A 16,993-nucleotide genomic window follows, 5' to 3' on the forward strand; every position below is an offset into this window, starting at 1 on the left:
CAAGGTTCATTAAATGCACTCTTCTAGGCACGGCAGTTTCTTTGGCATTCTTTTGTGGATGTTTTAGGCAATATATATATATATATATATATATATATATATATATATATATATATATATATATATATATATATATATATATATATATATATATATATATATATATATATCTGTGTGTATTGTGTATGTATATATATATATATATATATATATATATATATATATATATATATATATATATATATATCTGTGTGTATTGTATGTATATATATATATATATATATATATATATATATATATATATATATATATAATATAAATAAAATGTTGTGGTGGTCACTCAGTAATTGCTGTTATCTCCAACCTATGTCAGTGGGACTCTGAATAAAATATTTTCATCTAGAGCAGGTTCACTGTAATATAAGTTCAGTAATGGCCCTCTTCTGGATGACGGGTATCATTCTTAAAATGAGGTCACGTTTATCTGGAATAATAATAATAATAATAATAATAATAATAATAATAATAATAATAATAATAATAATAATAATAAAATCCCCTGTGTCCATCTGGGTGAGCCAGGTCGCGGGACTAGCCACCCCATTCTTTAAATTAACCATATTTAGAATGAAGGGATAAGGTATGTTGCAACATTCACAATGGACGAAACGGCTAAAGCCTAAATAATAATAATAATAATAATAATAATAATAATAATAATAATAATAATAATAATAATCCGCCATTTTTTTATCAAATTATTTAAGCCCATCGTATATTTGACAAAAGATTGGGACACTGTCCTCTGAAATTGGAAACGTGACAAGTTATCTGTCAAAAGATAAGAATAAGTCGAATAAGAAATTGCCATCCCCTTTTTATTTTTTCGGTTATTTAAGCCTATACGAACTTGTATTTTGAAAATTGTGAAGAATTTCCTTCATGGTTTGGGGGGGGGCGGGTACGAAAGTTACGTCATCGAGAAGAAAGGAGTAAGATGAATAGAAAAAGCCTACTTTAGAACGGCTAATGAGCCAAATTATTGGATGTAAATTCTGAACAAAGGGAAAGAATCTTCATGTTAAATGGGACTTCCAAAGTTATGGTGAACGTATCACTTGCAACCTTTCCAGGTCACTAGTGTGATAGGCTAGACCTGGGTTGGACAACGGCAAGCGTAATCATGGGGTTCATTACCCGTAGACTATCCATATTACGCAGAAAAAATTAATATTGGTATTTGTTTCATTTTATACAAACACACACACACACACACACACACACACACACACACACATATATATATATATATATATATATATATATATATATATATATATATATATATATATATACATACATATATGTATGTGTATATATATAAATTTATATAAAACAAATACGGAAGACGTCTGACGTCAAAAGATTACGCTCTTCATACCTAACAGTGGCTGGCTAAAGGCTGTTTAAATTTGAATTGGAGGGTTATTTATTGTTAATAATAATAATTATCTTAGTTTTCGAATCACAAGTAAGCATCTCAACAGAAAACGGTTGAAGTTCTCTATCACAGAAAACAATCACACAAATATAAGGGGTAACAAAAATCAAATAGGTTCCTCGTCATACTTCCCATATCCAACTGTTCCGAATGTTACAGATTAAATGATGCTGACGTTGTTGTACCAGAATTTATAATACAAAAAATAACATGCATTCGGAAGATGAGGGAAACAATAACATATTCTATCAAAAAATGCGCAAAGACTAATAAAAAAAAAAAACACCGGCCTAGGCTAGAAGAAATTAAAATACGGGGAAAAGGACGAATGTTGGAGCCTAAACACAATGAAAACGATAGCTCTGCATTTAAATTAATGAGAGATTACTAGTCAGGAAAAACGTTAACATGAAAATAATTCCAAATCTTGGCAGTAGATTTAACAAAACGTGGTTTGACGGAAGTTACGATGCCGCAAGAGGGAAAGAGAAACGCTCCTACTGAGCTCAACAGAACAAAGACAGAAAGGACGTATTGAGAGAGAGAGAGAGAGAGAGAGAGAGAGAGAGAGAGAGAGAGAGAGAGAGAGAGAGAGAGAGAGAGAGAGAGAGGACTGAGCTGAGAGGTAAGGACGGAGTCAATTATCCATCCCCATCCCTGAGAACAAAAGATGAAGTGCACTAGATGTGACAGTAATCTAAAGCGGGATGGATAGGTAAAACACAAACCTTACATGTTACCAGGCACAATGCAAAGCATCTATACGGTATAAATAAACATTTAAAAAATATTCTAACATATCAAATTAGGAATGACACAATACCATCCACACTATACATTCAGGTAACTGCCCTCCTTTTATCCTCAACAATTACTTCCATTAGCATTCTCAAATTTATACTAACCCCAACCACTCGTGCACCATTCAGAATAGCTTTCCAAATTATCCACACACATGAAATCTTCAAAGTACTCACTCCACAGGGTTTCATTCGCTTTTGACAGTGCATCTCCTCTCGCCTCCCTTAAATTTCAAGATCTATTTACTCAATGTTCATTCTCTCTCTATTAACCCCATGAAGATCAGACATATATCCTGGGACTCTTCAACACTACACTTTGATTTGCTCTTTCATACATTCTGTGTTCATATATGAGATTAATTTGGCTTTACTATTCTCCTTTTTCAAAGTATGCGTCAGAACATTCTGCTCTGAACCTTATGTACTTCCAACATCAACCCCTTAACTGAAAGCGGCAAAACAACAATGCCATGCCCAATTTTTTCTTTTAAAAATGTGTATATCTGCCTATTTATCGATTTTGACAAACACATGTCCACAAGGCACCACAGAATCCAAGGGAGGGCAACTACCATACACCTTTGTTTAACTCACCAATGCAATCGGCGTGAGAAGAAAACTTCACCTATAATCCAAAACCCTTCTTTGAATGGGATGCAAAAGTAGGAAATACATTTTCTAGAGATTCCTCACATTTTAGAACGACTAACGTCATTTAAAATGCTATTACCAATCCCACAGGAAGGCCACACCTCTCTGTTATGTCAGCAGGTGTGGAAACAATGCAGGGGTGAGAGGTGTCGGTCCATAAAAATCCCATTTGCCAAATTGGTCTGGGTATCCTGTGCAGTCTGGTCTAGCATCCCCACCTAGACTTGTAGTCACGATCACACTACAGTGATATCGCCCTTCCCAATGATTCGTCGGTGTTGTCACATAATTATATCTATTTAAGAATGACCTCATGCCTGTTGTAGAGGTTCAACACCATCACCATCAAGAAAGAAACTATCCTTAGAACACCAACAACCGTCACAACTCTACCGGTGAGCAATTTTATGGAGGTGAAACAAAATCAGTACCGCAACAGTTACGGGAAGTTAAGCACCCTGCACGTCCCCAAAAACATCCCCTAATTACCGCTTAAAAACGACAACCAACGTCTGTCAATAATCCTAGTTCTCCTTCATGTTTTCTGAACATAATTCTAAAATACAATTAATTTTGATAGAAAAAACGTCAATCTTGCATTGTTTAAAAGTACGGTAAATTTTTATTGCTCGCTCAAAGATAAATCAATTTGATACATCCTGTCTTTTGTCAACGATCAAAATCTTAAAAGTTCATGATAACTAATCATAAGGGTGAAAGTGTTTACATCATATCTTCAAGAGTCAATAGTAAAAATAAAACCAAGCAAGAGTAGGCGTTAAAACTCAGTGGCCACCTCAAATTTGTTTGTTCCTTTGATGCTGTGAAATCCTTATTCTGTTGATGAATATAGCACCTTGGCTGTTTTCTAGAAAAGCGAAAACACAGTTGAGTCCCTTTACATTATATCTTTGTCTTAGTAAAATTTTCTAGAACTTGATATCTGATTTCCTTATGGCGATTTTTTTCTTTTGACACTCATTTTTAACTCTGCGATTATTTGGATTAACACCCCTCCTCATACGCGCACACACATATATGTGTGTGTGTGTGTGTGTGTGTGTTGGGAGGGGATGTTAATCCAAGAATTGCAGGATTAAAAATGAGTGTCAAAAGAGAAAATCGCCATAAGGAAATCAGATATCAAGTTCCAGAAAATCTGACTAAGACATAATGTGTTATGCCAACACATTTTGGAGCCTCCCCTTTTATGTGAATACATACACACACACTTTCAGGTTGTATATATATATATATATATATATATATATATATATATATATATATATATATATATATATATATATACATATATATATATATATATATATATATATATATATATATATATATATATATATATATATATATATATATATATATGTAAATGGATCTAGAAGCCTGAACTGACAAGCGAGTACTTTTCAGTTCAAGCTTCTAGATCCATTATATATATATATATATATATATATATATATATATATATATATATATATAATGTGTGTATGTATTCACATAAAAGGAGGCTCAAATATGTGTTGGCATAACAGTTCTTAAAACAGTTCTTAGAAGGTCTTCAGGGATGAGGTTGTTGGCCGCATGCCCGTCTCCCTAGTGACAACCCTTTCTAGTCGACAGACCACCAGGTACAGTTAAATGCAAAAGTCAGCCGACGACTGCGTCACTCCCCAGTGTGCAAGTAACCCTGAATTTGATTGTGCCTACTTCACCATTTAGTTAACCGAACTCGCTTGGGAATAAACTGGGAACTTTCATACGTGAGCCATATGTGCTAACCATTGTACCATAAGTAAAAAAACACAGACCCTGAGAGAGAGAGAGAGAGAGAGAGAGAGAGAGAGAGAGAGAGAGAGAGAGAGAGAGAGAGAGAGAGCTGAAATGCTATCAATTATGGTTTTACATAATCGCTCACTAATGCATCACCTCTTTAACAGGAATGACAGGTTTCCACTCGCTGTGGGTCTACTTCTTTTGGTGACGATTTTGGCTGGTTCACTGAAACAGTCTGAGACTCCTAGAGATTTTCTTTCTCAATATAATTTATTCTCAACATGTGCAAGCATAAAATATTTACATGCAAAAATAAGAAAAAATAAATAAATATAAACAAAGCCCAAGCATACAAGTATATACGTAGTAAATACGTAAGTATACTATAGCTAAGTCTACCTAGCCTTGCAGCTAAGCCCCGCCCACTGCTTACGTCATGACCATTCCTTCAAGCTGACTGGTTGGCAGTGGTTTCGAAAAGTTGGTTAATGTGTGGTTCTTTTCATCTTATTTTTCAATGTTTGTTTTACCGAATTTAAATACGTTCTGCTGGTTATCAAAAGGAAACGTTATATTATCCCCTGAAATAAAATCATAATACACATCTCCCTAAAAATGGTAAAAAGCAGGAAAATATTAATGAAGTCAGGAGTGTTGTGCGATGATGCAATGTTGTGTTTCGCAAATGAGGTTCACCTGAATACGGAGACGACACATGGAATGTCTGCGTTCGAATCGGTGCACTTGAATTATAGGACAATGATAATTACCGTCTGATATTGTCAAGCGTGTTCGCCATTCTAGATTTAACACAATGAGCTTCTCAGAGCTATGCAGATTGGTATTTCATATTGATTTCAGGAAATTTTACTACATATTAATAGTCATAAAATCGATTTCATTGCAATCGTTCACACATTCGGAGGGATGACAAGCAGTGACTGCACTCTACCAAACCAGAATATGCCGATGTTTAACTTAAAGTTATGCTATGATAGACTATACGAGTCATATTGGATATAATTTGCTGAGAATTTTCTTAATGACATGATCTTTCGAAATAACAGGATCATAAAAAATGACATAGACCTATAACGTCCTGTCTTTATGACTTTTGGATTACAGGCCAATCTCATATTCAGCTGTTTTAGTGTGGTTCTTGTAGTTATTCTTGGTTTTGTTGCTGCTGTTTTGATGCTTGTAGTGCCTTTGAAAAATTTTCATGTGGTAACCTAACATTGCAGAATAAACATAGACCTATTCATAAAAGAATCATCTGCCTACTCTTGTTAATTGACATCTAGACATTTGTTTTAATCAAAAGTAATCGAGATCTTTATGAATATAATCTACGCTAGAATATTCTCCTAACTACAGAGAGAGAGAGAGAGAGAGAGAGAGAGAGAGAGAGAGAGAGAGAGAGAGAGAGAGAGAGAGAGAGAGAGAGAGAGAGAGAATTGCTGACTCTTATGTATCCTTTTGTCCAAAAGCAAATGAAGCATCTGCTGCTCGCAGACTGGTCTGGATCATCTCATGCATAACTTTTTCAGCTATCATTTATTTTTTTCTTATTTCGTTTAGTATCTTATGATGCCTTCCTGCCACAGCCTTCATTTTCATAGAAATGCTACAGCAGCCTTATACTTACTCATCACAGTAATATAATTTGTTATTCCCTTTTGTAAATACATTTTCAATATAGTTCATTGAGAGCAGTTTGATAGTTGTGTGTAAGGCTGAGATAGTCCTATGATTGATCTGTGTGTGCCATCCGCTACGTGCCCACAAAGTTTTACTTTTTTTCTTTGGAAACTCCCATTGGATCCTCCAGGAATGCTTCAGGAGCGGAAGACTGCTTCAAAGGATCCTGAGTCGGGAAGACATCTTCTCGTCGTCGGGAGATATCTATATTCAGTATATATATATATATATATATATATATATATATATATATATATATATATATATATATATATATATATAAATATATATATGTATATATATATATATATATATATATGTATATATATATATATATATATATATATATATATATATATTTATATATATATATCAGTAAGATGGAATCCCATAAGATTATAGAAGACGACTGTTAAAGTAAAGAAACTGCTTATGTGTCAGAAAAAGAACTCTAAGTAATGGTTAACGCAATGTTAAATGGTCTAAAGCCTTTGGGATTTTCCTTGAAGACATTTTGGAATCCTTCAGTCTCCAGCTCCTGGAAGGAACGAGAGAAATGCCATTCACGCATGCACTGAACTCCAAGGTCTCCAATATAAATCTCCGAGATGCTTCAAATTGTCTGGAAGCCTTCAGAGAAAGCAAGTGTCATATTTGAAAAGATAGGTAAGAGAAAGCAAAGAGTATGGTGAAGGAAGGACCCAGAGGCTGACTCGGAGGAAGGCTGTCATCCTGCCAGGCTGGGAAACGGGGCCTGGAAGGCGTAAAGATGGTCCCCAAAAGCCCTCCTGCCGAGTTTTTTGAGGGCAGCTTTGAAGGAAGGGTCCGACCCAGAGGCTGCTTCCTCGGAGAAGGCAAATCCTGCCAGGCTAAAGATGGGCCCAAGAACATCAAAAGCCCTAAAAAGACAAGGTTGCCAGTCTTTGAGGGCAGCCTTGAAGGGAAGGGGTCTGACCCAGAGGCTGTTTCCTCGGAGGAAGGCAGGTATCCAGGCTGGGGAATCCTGGAGAGGGCTAAAGGTCTCCCAAAAGCCCTCAAGCCTGAGGCAGCTTTGAAGGGAGGGGCCCAGAGGCTGCTTCCTCGGAGGAAGGCAGGCATGCCAGGCTAAAGCGGGCCTGGAGAGGGCCCAAGAACTTCAAGGATTTGGCCCCAAAAGGTTCGCCAGTCTCTTGAGGGCAGCCTTGAAGGGAAGGGTCTGACCCAGAGGCTGTTTCCTCGGAGGAAGGCAGGTATCCTGCCAGGCTGGGGAAACGGGCCTGGAGAGGGCCCAAACCCCTTAAAGATGGGCCCCAAAAGCCCTCAAGACTTGCGAGTTTTTTGAGGGCAGCTTTGAAGGGAAGGGTCTGAACCAGAGGCTGCTTCCTCGGAGGAAGGCAGGTATCCTACCAGGCTGGGGAAGCGGGCCTGGAGAGGGCCCAGGAACTTTAAGGATGCCCTAAAACCCCTGAGGCTCACCATTCTCTTGAGGGCAACCTTACAGGAAGGGTCTGACTCAGAGGCTGCTTCCTTGGAGGAAGGCAGGTAACCTGCCAGGCTGGGGAAGCAGGCCTGGAGAGGGCCCAAGCCCCTCAAAGGTGGGCCCCTAAAGCCCTCTAGGCTGGCCAGTCTTTTGAGGGCAGCTTTGAAGGGAAGGGTCCGACCCAGAGCCTGCTTCCTCGGAGGAAGGCAGGTATCCTGCCAGGCTGGGGAAGCTTCCCTGGAGAGGGCCCAAGCCCCTCAAAGATGGGCCCAAAAACCCTCAAGGCTCGCCAGTCTCTTGAGGGCAGCCTTGAAGGGAAGGGTCTAACCCAGAGGCTGCTTCCTCGGAGGAAGGCAGGTATCCTGCCAAGCTGGGGAAGTGGGCCTGGAGAGGGCCCAAGAATTTCAAGGATGAGGCCCAAAAGCTCCCACAAAGCTCTCCAGTCTCTTGATGGATTTTGACTGGCCGTTTGTTGATGCTGTTGCGTGGTGTTCCAGGGCGTTGCGGTCTTCTGGGTACATTCAAAGGGGCTGGCTAGAGAATGGGTGTGGGGGTATTCCCGTGTGCAACACCCGTCCTCCAGCAGATCCCGTCGAAAAGACCCAGAAGATGGCAGCACCTCGGGAGCGACACGCGGCAGAGTCAACAGGAGGCCAGTCAGAATCCTCCACAGTCCTGCTTAACTTGGGGGGTTGTTCCTCCTGCTTTGTTTCTTCTTCGTCTGGACTGCCTCCACTTTTGCCTCCGCCTCCCAATTCGGCAGAGCGGTTCTTCATCTCTTGGGCCTCTTCTCGAACGAACCCAGTTTTCCCTCTTTCGTCGTTAAGATTTTCCTTCGACGAGACAATTTGCAGTTCCTTCTCAGCCAAGCCATGTTGGAGCGATTGAGTTCGATCGTCCGGCTTCTGGACCTTCGACTGGACACCTAAATTATCCCTCTGGTCCTCTTTTCCAAGACTGTTGTCAAGAGCAACATTTCTTGCTCGAGGAACATGAACTTCTTGGTGTGAGGCTCGCTGGCGTCTTTCCAGCTCTTTCCTCATCTTCTTTCTCTCCGCTTCATGGGCCCTCACCTTTTCCTCGAGACAGGCGATGTAGACTTCATTCATATGATTTCATCTTCCAGTTCGAGTATTTTTCCTTTGTTCTTTTCAAGTTCTGTATCTTAGCGAGTGAGGAAGTCCTTCAGTTGTTCGATATCCTTTTCTTTCTTAATCATGGCATCCTCCCATTCTTCATTTTTCTTCTTTAGGCATTCGTTATTCGAGGGAAGGTCCTTATTTTTCCTTTCAATTTTCCTTATCATTTCCTGAGCATCAGCAAAAGCTCTCCGAAGCCCTTCAACACAGGACCACGCTTTCCTTAACTCCTTCTCTAAAACCTCCTTCTTTTGAATATAAAATTCTTCCTTCCGAATGCTGTCATCAGTTTCTACCTGGTTGTTGCAGTTCCTGAGACCAGACTTATCGTATTGGCCTCTCCATGTAGATGGCTAGTTAAAAAACGTTTTTAAAAATATCATGTCCAAAGTTTTGAACTTCCTTTATAAACAATATCACTGATCCAAAAAGATTCATAGCCAACAATTGCGCACATGCGTTTTTCAATATTGGAAACATAGTTACCTCTCCTTCTACTTCTTCAAAGCATATAATATTTTTTGTATATGATTCTAACGGAAACTGGAATAAAAAAGGGAGAAAAAGACAAATTTCCAAAATATGTTTTGAGAAAAGTGTTGCAGTCTTCAGTTCAGACGAAATAAGATTCCAGAGGAAAAGAATTTGTCTCTTGTCCATGTTTCTAGAAATGGGAGCGGAATCTAGACTCTAAAAATACTGATCAGACCTAAAATTACTTAATTATTGGTGTCTCTCATTAAATCTGCTTTATAAACCATTGAATAAAATCGTTAAGAGCCTCATATCTATGCATACAAATTGGAATAAATAAAGCAATGGCATTTTACCTTATATAAAACGCTCGTATTCATGTTCATTCATTTATTCATACACACACACACACACACATATATATATATATATATATATATATATATATATATATATATATATATATATATATATATATATATAATATATATATATATATATATATATATATATACATATACATATACATATATATATGTATATATATATATATATATATATATATATATATATATATATATATGTGTGTGTGTGTGTGTGTGTGCCTGTGTGTGTTTGCGTGTGTGTATATATAGTGAGTGCCTAGCGTGCGTTGAGTATTAAGTGCGTGTTTAGTGTTATTGAGTGTGAGTGCTTAGTGAGTGAAAGTGTATTGTGAACGTTAGTGTTTAGTGACTGTACATTACTGTTTAGTGAGTGTTTAGTGACTGCATGCAAGGAAAGTCCTGAAATTTACAGGAACCATTTATGCTAAACACTGCTTAGATCCAAGAGCAGAAGCGTAGCCTTGACCACAATGGTTGGAGTGCTTAGGCCAACCTGTTTTTGTAAGGTAATTTTTCTCTGTGAAATTGGGTCAAGTAATAATAATAATAATAATAATAATAATAATAATAATAATAATAATAATAATATTAATGAAATAGTAACAATATGATAACAGTAAAAAATATAAAAATAAAAATAGTAAAAAATAATAATAGTAATAAAGTATAGTGCTCCCGGCTGGACCGAGACCTTTCAATATGGTCGCCCGAGGTCACACGCTCGGCAGAGAGAGCACCAATCCGGTGATTGACGCTCTATGGTATTATACCCTCTATGTCTATGGTTTGATTCCGCTCGGTAATGTTGAGCTCTGTGCATGAATGATGACATCACAGATTTGAGCTCCCAGAGTTGTGAAGTATGCAACTGATATCTCCTGATAAAAGATATGATAAGCTATATATCATTATGAAGATCTTGAATAATTTTGTCTTTGCATATTTTTTTTTATTTTGATCAAGTACAGCCTAAATACACAAGCATCTTGTTTTTTTTCTTTTAAACTGGCGTTGGCCTACATTAGCGATTCCACATAGACCACATTCATTGAAGTGAAGCATGGACTTATGCAGCCAGTTTCAATATTAGGGTATTAATTCATCATAATCCTGCATGTCAAATGTTGATATCATTGGGAGATTAGGCCTACATATCAAATTCTTGTATTTTGAGGCAATGACAGGCATAGACCTACACATCAAATTCTTATATTTTGAGACAACGACAAGGCACAGGCGTACATGTCAATTTCTTATATTCTAAGGCAACGACAGGGTATAGGCCTACACGTCAATTTCCTATATTTTGAGGTAATGGGAGGGCATGGGCCTACATGTCAATTTCTTATTGTAAGCAATTTTCTACCTGTATATGCTGGAAATAGAGTAGCTTTTAATTAATATAATAGTTTCAACTCCACGATATAAAATGTATATGAACTATATTGAAAATGAATTTACAAAAGGGATAACAAATTATATTACTGTGATGAGTAAATGCAACGCTACTGTAACATTTTATGAAAATGAAGGCTATGGTGGCAAGGCATCATAAGATACTTAATGAAATAATAATAAAAATAAATGATAGCTGATAAAGTTATGTATGAGATTATCAAAACCAGTCTTCGAGTAGCCCATGAATCACTTGATTTTGGGGGCATTCTTGTATATTACCCTGACGGACAAAAGGGTACATAAGTCAGTAAATTTTCTCTCTCTCTCTGTTGTTAGAAGATTCTAGCGTAGAGTATATTCATAAAGATCTCGATTACTTTTAATTAAAAACAAATTACTAAATTTTGATTAACAATAGTAGGCAGATAATTCTTCACACCAGTATTTTATGAAAAGGTTTATATTTATTCTGCAATGTTAGGTTACCATATGAAAATTTTTCGAAGACACTACAAGCACCATAACAGCAGCAACAAAAACAAGAATAACCACAACAAGACCCACAATAAAACGGCTGAATATAAGATAGGTCTATAATCCAAACGTCATAAGCTGCGTAAACGGACAAAAGATATAGGACATTATAGGTATACGTCATTTTTGTGATCCTGTTATTTCGAAAGGAGAAAATGTCTCTAAGAAGATTCTCAGCAAATTATATCCAATATGACTCGTACAGCCTATCATGCTGTAAGTTAACCTTAAGCTAAACGTAGGCCTATTCTGGCTTTGTAAAATGCAGTCACTGCTTGTCACCCTACCGAATGCGTGAACGATTGCAATGAAATCGATTTTATGACTATTAAAATACAGTAAAATCTCCTAAAATCAATATGAAATACCAGTCTGCATAGCTCTGAGAGTCTTTGTTTACATGTAGAATGGTGAACGCGCTTGACAATATCAGACGGTAATTATCATTGTCCTATAATTCAAGTGCACCGATTCGAACGCAGACGTTCCATGTGTCACCTCCGTATTCATGTGAACCTCATTTACGAAACGCAACATTGCAGCACCGTGGAACACTCCTGACTTCATTCATATTTTCCTATTTTTTTTCCATTTTTAGGGAGATGTGTACTATGATCTTATTTTACGGGATAATATAACGTTTCCTTTTGATAATCAGCAGAACGTATTTTACTTCGGTAAAACAACCATTGCAAGATCAATGAAGATGAAAAGAACCACACATTAACCAACTTTTCGAAACCACTTCCAACCAATCAGCTTCAAGATTTTGCTATAGTAGTGGTATATGGATCTTTACAGGTCATGGGCCTAAACATATTTACTATCCAAAACACAATTTTTCCCAAAAGATTTTCCCTGAAAGTATAATTCTCCATACAATCTTTATCCCAAACATTAGATAAAACATTTCTGAATTCTAACGCGTTCTGGCATAGATGACCATTACAGTTTTCCATACTAATAAATCAATCTTCCGCGTTCCGGGGTTGGTGAGCTAAGACGGGTTGATTACCCACAAGGTCAAACGAGTCCTATCCGGTTTGAGCTCCGAATCCGAATGATTGCTGTTGTTGTTGGCTTCAGATCAAGGGTCGGCGCGAGTTCTCTCTCATATGAGCAACTGGTATAGCAGAGTCCACCTAGCTTTGCAGCTAAGCCCCGCCCACTGCACGCCAGTGATTGGCTAACTCCCGAAGGGGGAATAACGTCACACTAGTTAACAGTCCAAATGATTACCAGTACGGATTTGACTCCGTTCGGTCATGTTGAGTTTCGTGCATGAATCACATGACACCGCAGATTTGAGTTCCCGGAGTTGTGAAGTATGCAATTGATATCTCCGATAAAAGATATATTAAGTTATATATCGTTATGAAGGTCTTGGATCATTCTGTCTGTGCATCTTTTATTTTTTGATCATGCACAGCCTAAATATACAAGCATCTTTTTTTTTTTTCAAATTGGTATTGGCCTAAATAAGAGATCCCACATAGACCACTTTAATTGAAATGAAGCATAATCTTTTGCAGTTATGTCAAATGTTAATATCATTGAGAGACTAGGCCTACACGTCAGTTTCTTATATACTGAGGCAATGACAGGGCATGGGCCTACACGTCAATTTCTTATATTCTGATGCAAAGACAGGGCATGGGCCTACACGTCAATTTCTTATATTCTCAGACAATGACAGGACATGGGCCTACACGTCAATTTTTTATGTCTGAGACAATGACAGGGCATGGGTCTACACGTCAATTTCTTATATTTTGAGACAATGACAGGCATGGGCCTACACGTCAATTTCTTATATTCTGAGTCAATGACAGGACACGGGCCTACACGTCAATTTCTTATATTCTGAGACAATGACAGGACATGGGCCTACACGTCAATTTCTTATATTTTGAGACAATAACATGCATGGGCCTACACGTCAATTTCTTTCATTCTGAGTCAATGACAGGGCATGGGCCTACATGTCAATTTCTTATATTCTCAGACAATGACAGGGCATGGGTCTACACGTCAATTTCTTATATTCTGAGGCAATGATAGGGCATAGACCCACACGTCAATTTCTTATATTCTGAGTCAATGACAGGGCATGGGCCTCTACGTCAATTTCTTATATTCTGAGGCAATGACAGGGCATAGGCCTACACATCAAATTCTGATATTGTGAGACATTGACAGGGCATGGGCCTACACGTCAATTTCTCATCGCAAAGTTTCCTATCCGTATCTGTTGGAAATAGAGTAGCTTTTAATTAATATTGTAGTTTCAACTCCACGATGTATGATGTAAATGCATAAAGTGGAATGATGTACACGTATAACAAGTGCACATACATATACATGCGTGGATGGCCATAGTAATTGTAACGCCACTTATACCACAGAGAATAAAAGTAAAACTTGTGGGCATGTAGCCGAGGGCACACACAGATCAGTCATAGGACTGCTCTCAGTGAAGTATATTGAAAATATATTTACAAAAGGGTTAACAAATTATATTACTGTGATGAGTAAATATAAGACTGCTGTAGCATTTCTATGAAAAAGAAGGCTATGGTAGGAAAGCATCATAAGATACTTCACGAAATAAGAAAAAATGATAGCTGAAAAAGTTATGTATGAGATGATCCATACCAGTCTGCGAGTGGCCCATGATTTATTTGCTTTTGGGACCGTTCTTGTAAATTACCCCGTTGGACAAAAGGATGCATAAGAGTCAGAAATTCTCTCTCTCTCTCTCTTGATAGGAGAATATTCTAGCTTAGACTATATTTATAAAGATCTCGATTACTTTTAATTAAAACAAATTACTAAATTTCAATTAACAAGAGTAGGCAGATAATTTTTTACACCAGTATTTTATGAATAGATCTATATTTATTCTGCAATGTTAGGTCACCATATGAAAATTTTTCGAAGGCACTACAAGCATCATAACAGCAGCAACAAAAAGAAGAATAACCACGACCAGAACCACAATAAAACGGCTGAATATGAGATAGGCCTATAATCCAAAGGTCATAAAGACAGGGCATATAAGCTGTCATTTTTATGGTCCTGTTATTTCGAAAGGAGATAATGTCCTGAAGAAAATTCTCAGCAAATTATATCCAATATAACTCGTATAGCCTATCATACTATAACTTTAAGTTAAACATCGGCATATTCTGGTTTTGTAGAGTGCAGTCGTTGCTTGCCATCCCTCCGAATGTGTAAGCGATAGCAATGAAAGCGATTTTATGACTATTAAAATGTAGTAAAATTTCCTGAAATCAGTATGAAATACCAGTCTGGTTAGCTCTGAGGAAATCTTTGAATTAAATTTAGAATGGTGAACACGCTTGACAATATCAAACGATAATTATCCTTGTCCAGCGATTCAAGTGCACCGATTCGAACGCAGGCACTCCCTGTGTCACCTCCGTATTCAGGTGAACCTCATTTACGAAACACAACATTGCAACATTGCAGAACACTCCTGACTTCACTCATATTTTCCTGCTTTTTTATCAATTATAAATCCTGTTATGTTATAGGATTTCTGTGACTTAACATTTGTAAATTTTTATACTTACTACATATATCCACGCGGGAGCCTTGTTAGAGTTACCTTAGGATATATGAAAGGAAATAAACTTTGTACTTTTCGTGATCATAATTCTCATAACATTAACATGAAACACTGAACGACCTTATCTAAAAAACACTGGCACATGCTGAGCCGTTCACAACTTTCCAGTAACGCTAGCATGTAAGCAGTCATTCAATTACTTGACCAAGATGATTCGGGTGGTGTTAATTGCAAGCAATGGAAGGGCAGCAATTGGGGTACCTGCCGGGACCTGGTTTTAGGTGGCAACCTGGCCCCGGTGCAACAGCTCCGCAGCTGAAAACAAAAGATTGAAAATAATTAAAGAGCATTCTTCGTGAAATAAACATGCTCAATTGTACCACTATTACTAATGCACATTTTTAATCATAATACTGTATTCAGAACTGTTATGCAAGCTAGATAATTTACTCTTGCATGCATCTAAATAGTCCATATAGCTAATCTATGATACGATGAACTCTTTCTACGCAGTTCTGGAAAAATCACAAAGTGAAATAAATTACTTACGTTGTTATCTGGTAATACAGATCTCCGCCTTGTGTGTAACAAGAAAACTCTGCACAACTGTCTTTGGCCGGCCAGGTTTCGCCTTCGGCGTACGCCTTATTGCTTTCTTTATCCCAGCATTTTCCTGGATGATCTGTGGAACGGAGAATTGCGACCGTGTGAAATTCGGTGATCTTATAAGATTTAAAGGTCACTACCCCGAGAACGAACATACGCATAAAATATGATCAACGCCCAGGCGCCCTTTCAACTATTCCCGAGTGAGTCCTCGGGGCACTAGCGGATCCAGTTGTGGGGGCACCTGGGCACGTGCCCCCTATGAAAAAAATAACAAAATAATAATATAGAAGATTTAGATAAGAATAACATGAGAAATATAAAAATGGGGAAAAAAATAAAAGTCTATCATAGAAATACATACATACATATATATATATATATTATATATGTACATATATATATATATATATATATATATATATATATATATATATATATATATATATATATATGAAAATTGGTGGCCCCATGAAATTTTTCTGGATCCGCTAGTGCCTCGGGAAGCAAGGAAGTGGCCGCTGAAGTTTCAGCAGTAATGTATGCCAAGCGTGATTGAAATGACACAATTATATACAGCTAAAACGGATTTTCAGGACATGAGAATAATTCATGACGAAAAAAATATGACAAATAATATATATATATATAAATTGTTCACGATTATACTAACAGCTACGTCCGAACATCCGTAAACTATCAGTCCATCTCCCTAAGACTAAAAAGGAGATTTATATTCTTCATAAAAGCACCAACGTAAGCCCTGTTTTTAAAAGTTCATGAGACGCTACCAACCTGGATGGGTATCTGCTATGCCCCTTTGAAGCGCCCCCAAACTGATGCCGAGCAGTGTTAAAATCAGTGCCGTCTTCAGGAAGACTTTGCCCATTTTGGATGTGGCTTCAGGAGGGACGGAGGTGAGCGTTCTCGGAATAAGTTGTAGGTCTGAGGTGGAAAA

General features: G+C 37.5%; 1 protein-coding gene across 1 annotated transcript; it reads right to left on the bottom strand.

Moving 5' to 3' along the window:
* Positions 1–15,494: 15,494 nt before the first annotated feature.
* LOC136847758 (U-scoloptoxin(16)-Er13a) lies at positions 15,495–16,993 on the bottom strand. Its single transcript, XM_067119643.1, has 3 exons — positions 16,831–16,993; positions 15,979–16,111; positions 15,495–15,744 (listed from the first exon to the last, which is right to left on the bottom strand). Exons 1-3 carry the CDS (start codon positions 16,922–16,924, stop codon positions 15,654–15,656), a joined length of 318 nt encoding a protein of 105 aa, XP_066975744.1. The 5' UTR covers positions 16,925–16,993; the 3' UTR covers positions 15,495–15,653.

Source organism: Macrobrachium rosenbergii, chromosome 17 (assembly GCF_040412425.1).
Source record: "Macrobrachium rosenbergii isolate ZJJX-2024 chromosome 17, ASM4041242v1, whole genome shotgun sequence".
Classification (NCBI taxonomy): domain Eukaryota; kingdom Metazoa; phylum Arthropoda; class Malacostraca; order Decapoda; family Palaemonidae; genus Macrobrachium; species Macrobrachium rosenbergii.

Coding starts and splice junctions, on each gene's coding strand:
- LOC136847758 (XM_067119643.1), bottom strand. CDS start 16,924: ATGGGCAAAGTCTTCCTGAAGACGGCACTGATTTTAACACTGCTCGGC. Junction 16,112..16,830: donor CATAGCAGATACCCATCCAG/GTTGGTAGCGTC, acceptor TCCGTTCCACAG/ATCATCCAGGAAAATGCTGG. Junction 15,745..15,978: donor CTGTATTACCAGATAACAAC/GTAAGTAATTTA, acceptor TTTTGTTTTCAG/CTGCGGAGCTGTTGCACCGG.